This window comes from Arachis ipaensis, chromosome B02, assembly GCF_000816755.2.
Source record: "Arachis ipaensis cultivar K30076 chromosome B02, Araip1.1, whole genome shotgun sequence".
NCBI classification, from domain to species: domain Eukaryota; kingdom Viridiplantae; phylum Streptophyta; class Magnoliopsida; order Fabales; family Fabaceae; genus Arachis; species Arachis ipaensis.
The window spans coordinates 12,673,104-12,676,023 of record NC_029786.2 but is presented as its reverse complement, the minus strand read 5'-3'; the positions used below and the strand labels follow the sequence as shown (position 1 = coordinate 12,676,023).

Here is a 2,920-nt window from a genome sequence, read left to right as displayed (position 1 = left end):
ACTCATAGGTGGGGTATAACCTAGAGGAAGTCCAAAAGGAGGCCAACCGCAGTTATTGGCAGTTGCGTCTGTAGTTGAGACATTCGTGGACGTGGATTATGCCTAGTATTCCCTGAACAAGGATTATTAACTATGACATTATCTCCAGAACCATTACCTAAATTTTGAATGCTTCCTTCTGCATGTGATGTTAATTTTGCATATGTTTGTGCACTTATTATGGGGACATTATTATTCGCAGATGACCCAGTATTGCTATTTGAAACTTGATTAGCTATATTTATAATTTTGCCACTTCGAAGTTGCATAAACTAAATCATTACTAAAAGATCAACAAAAGATTTTTGACACACATTGCAAAATGATCCCATTGAGTGTGCCAATTTGTTATGCAGATTTTTAGCAAATCTTTAGGTGGTTTGATATCTAAATTCTGGGAGCGAAACCTACTCCTCTTTGCGAGTACTAGTTTTCAAACATGCACCAAAGATCCCATTTTTGGACGAATAAAGAAGGAAAACATTTGGAATGTAAAATAAGATTAAATTGCTTGGAATTGAAAATACAGAAAGCGTAATAAATGACTTCAAATTTAAAAGAAAGCAATAAAAAATGCCTCTGACACAGTCGAAGGACTTGACTTCAAAAGACAATGCAGAAATTTAAAAAAAGAGAAAATACTTGCGAAGGAAAAGTAAGTTGCGCAAAAGAAAAGCTACAAGGAATTTTAAAAAAAATGTAAAGACGATGGAAGGAATCTTACAGAAAAGAAAGCTCTTGGCAGACTCAGAAAACTAAGTCGCTCGGGATATGAGTGTACGAGAGTGTTTTCTCTGAAACCAAATTTCAACCCGTGCTCCTTCCAAGCCATGCCTATTTATAGACCAGTTCGACCAATTTTGTGCTGCCAAATGTTATCTCTAAACCATTGCACAGCTTATCTTCGATCTCGATATATGGATATGTAGATTTCAGCCCTCGACAATTTCGAGTGAATTGAAACCCTAGATGTCGATTTCCTTCTTCTCGACTCGACCTCTTTATCAATCTAACTAGTCGAAATATACGACCAACAAAACTAAAATAATCGTAAAAAAGAACTAAAGGGCAACATAGTAAAATGTGCACTTATATTAAAGTGTAGTGATTAGTGAAGGAAGCAATGAGTTCAATTTGGTAATGAATGAATTACAAAGGGGCTTTGATCCGAAATATGCCATGGAAGGTAATAAAAACATGTAATAAGAGTGCCTCCATAATTGCGACACTTGACTCTAGCACAACCTAAAAAAGTAGTTGCACCCCATATAATTTGAGCGTAATAAATACAATTAAGGGTACCATCAATGCAAGTGTTGGATTTATAGTCATAGTTTATTTTCTGCAACAGCCATGCGTTCACAGCATCAACACCTGATCTGGATCCTAGATTATATGCATTGCTTTGGCCATATGTATTACCAGCAAAGGTCGTATCAAAAATCCCCTTCTTGCAGTCAAAAATGTGTTTCTTCACAAACTTGCGAGCAAGCGATGCAAGCTGTGGGTCCCACTTCAGTGGCTTAGCTCCAACTTTTACACGTTCATCGTTGTGAGCTTTAAGATAATCTTTTGGAGAGTTTTGAGCTATTAAGAATAATGGAACTATACTTATAAAACTTATTATTACTACCCAAATCTTCAATAACATTTCCATTATCCAACTTCTTTAAAAAAGTTCTTTGACAATTGGAAAAATTAAATATCAAAATTATTCAGTGTTATGTATAAATATAAAACATGATTGCAATTAAATGTACTTGAATATATACATACAGGTATATTGATTTATGAGAGGATTGATAAGCCAACGTTAAATAAAAGTAATAATAATAAGAATTTTTTTAGGTACTGACTTCTTTATTGTATATATATATTTAACTTCAAAAATAATTTGCATATAAAATAAATACACATTATTCAACTATTCAAGTACATCAAATGTCAATTGCGGTATTTAATTTATTAATAAATTTGTTAATTTTATTCAAAAGGCGTCGGATCTCCACTGTTGCTTCTTCTCTTCTCCTCTTGTCGTGGCTGCCAAGATACCTTCGCATAGCACATCAAATAAGTCATGGATTTATCACCGCTTTTACTTTTGTGTAATGATGCCTTTTAATGTTTTCTTTTGAGATAAAAATTCTTACCATTTCTTTTCCATTATATTTGGAGCTTTGGAACATGCAAAATAATTGGATTTTTTTATTGTATTTCTTAGAATCAGATATAATCTAATTATTGTATACACGTCACATAATTTTTTATAAAGGCACCACTTAAATAAAGATCCCAAAAACAACTTTATGGTAAAGACGCCTACGTGACAAAACCTAAACCATACATTCTAAAGCCACACTTTTCACTTAAAACCATAACTTTTCACAAAGAAAAGCGTCACCTAATGGAAAAAAGTAAATTAGAAGAAGTTACAATGCTTTTTAAACAATTAAAAATGGCTCAAGAAAATAATATTATGGAACAGGGATTTCAAATAGAAGAAGAATTAGTAAATTCTGAAAATATAGAAAATGAAGAACACATCCTAGATTATTCAAGTGACGAAGAACCAGCAATTCCAATACAAGTAAAAAATGAAGCTGGAACATCTAAGGATAATCAATCTCAATTTAAATGGGAAACATGTTTTGATAATTATGCTTTTAAAAAAGGGTTTATAAATAAAGATTTAAAATATACAAAAATACTATCAAAATACGTTCCTAAAATCCAGGAAATGGAAGGAGAAAGAATGCTCGATTTAGACTGTAAAAAGAATGAAAAAGAAATTTTCAAAAACTGGTTGAATTCCTTCTTATTAGAAGCCTTTAATAATCCAAAACTTAGTGAATTGTCTGGAAGAGACATTTGGAATTACATA

General features: G+C 32.3%; 1 protein-coding gene across 1 annotated transcript in view; it reads right to left on the bottom strand.

Annotated features, from left to right (window-relative positions):
• Nucleotides 1–1,696, bottom strand: part of LOC110269173 (pathogenesis-related protein 1-like) — a 2,121-nt gene extending 425 nt beyond the window's left edge. The window contains exon 1 of the mRNA XM_021116847.1: nt 1,342–1,696. Coding sequence (XP_020972506.1) covers nt 1,342–1,696 — 355 coding nt within the window. The remainder of the gene's footprint in view (nt 1–1,341) is intronic.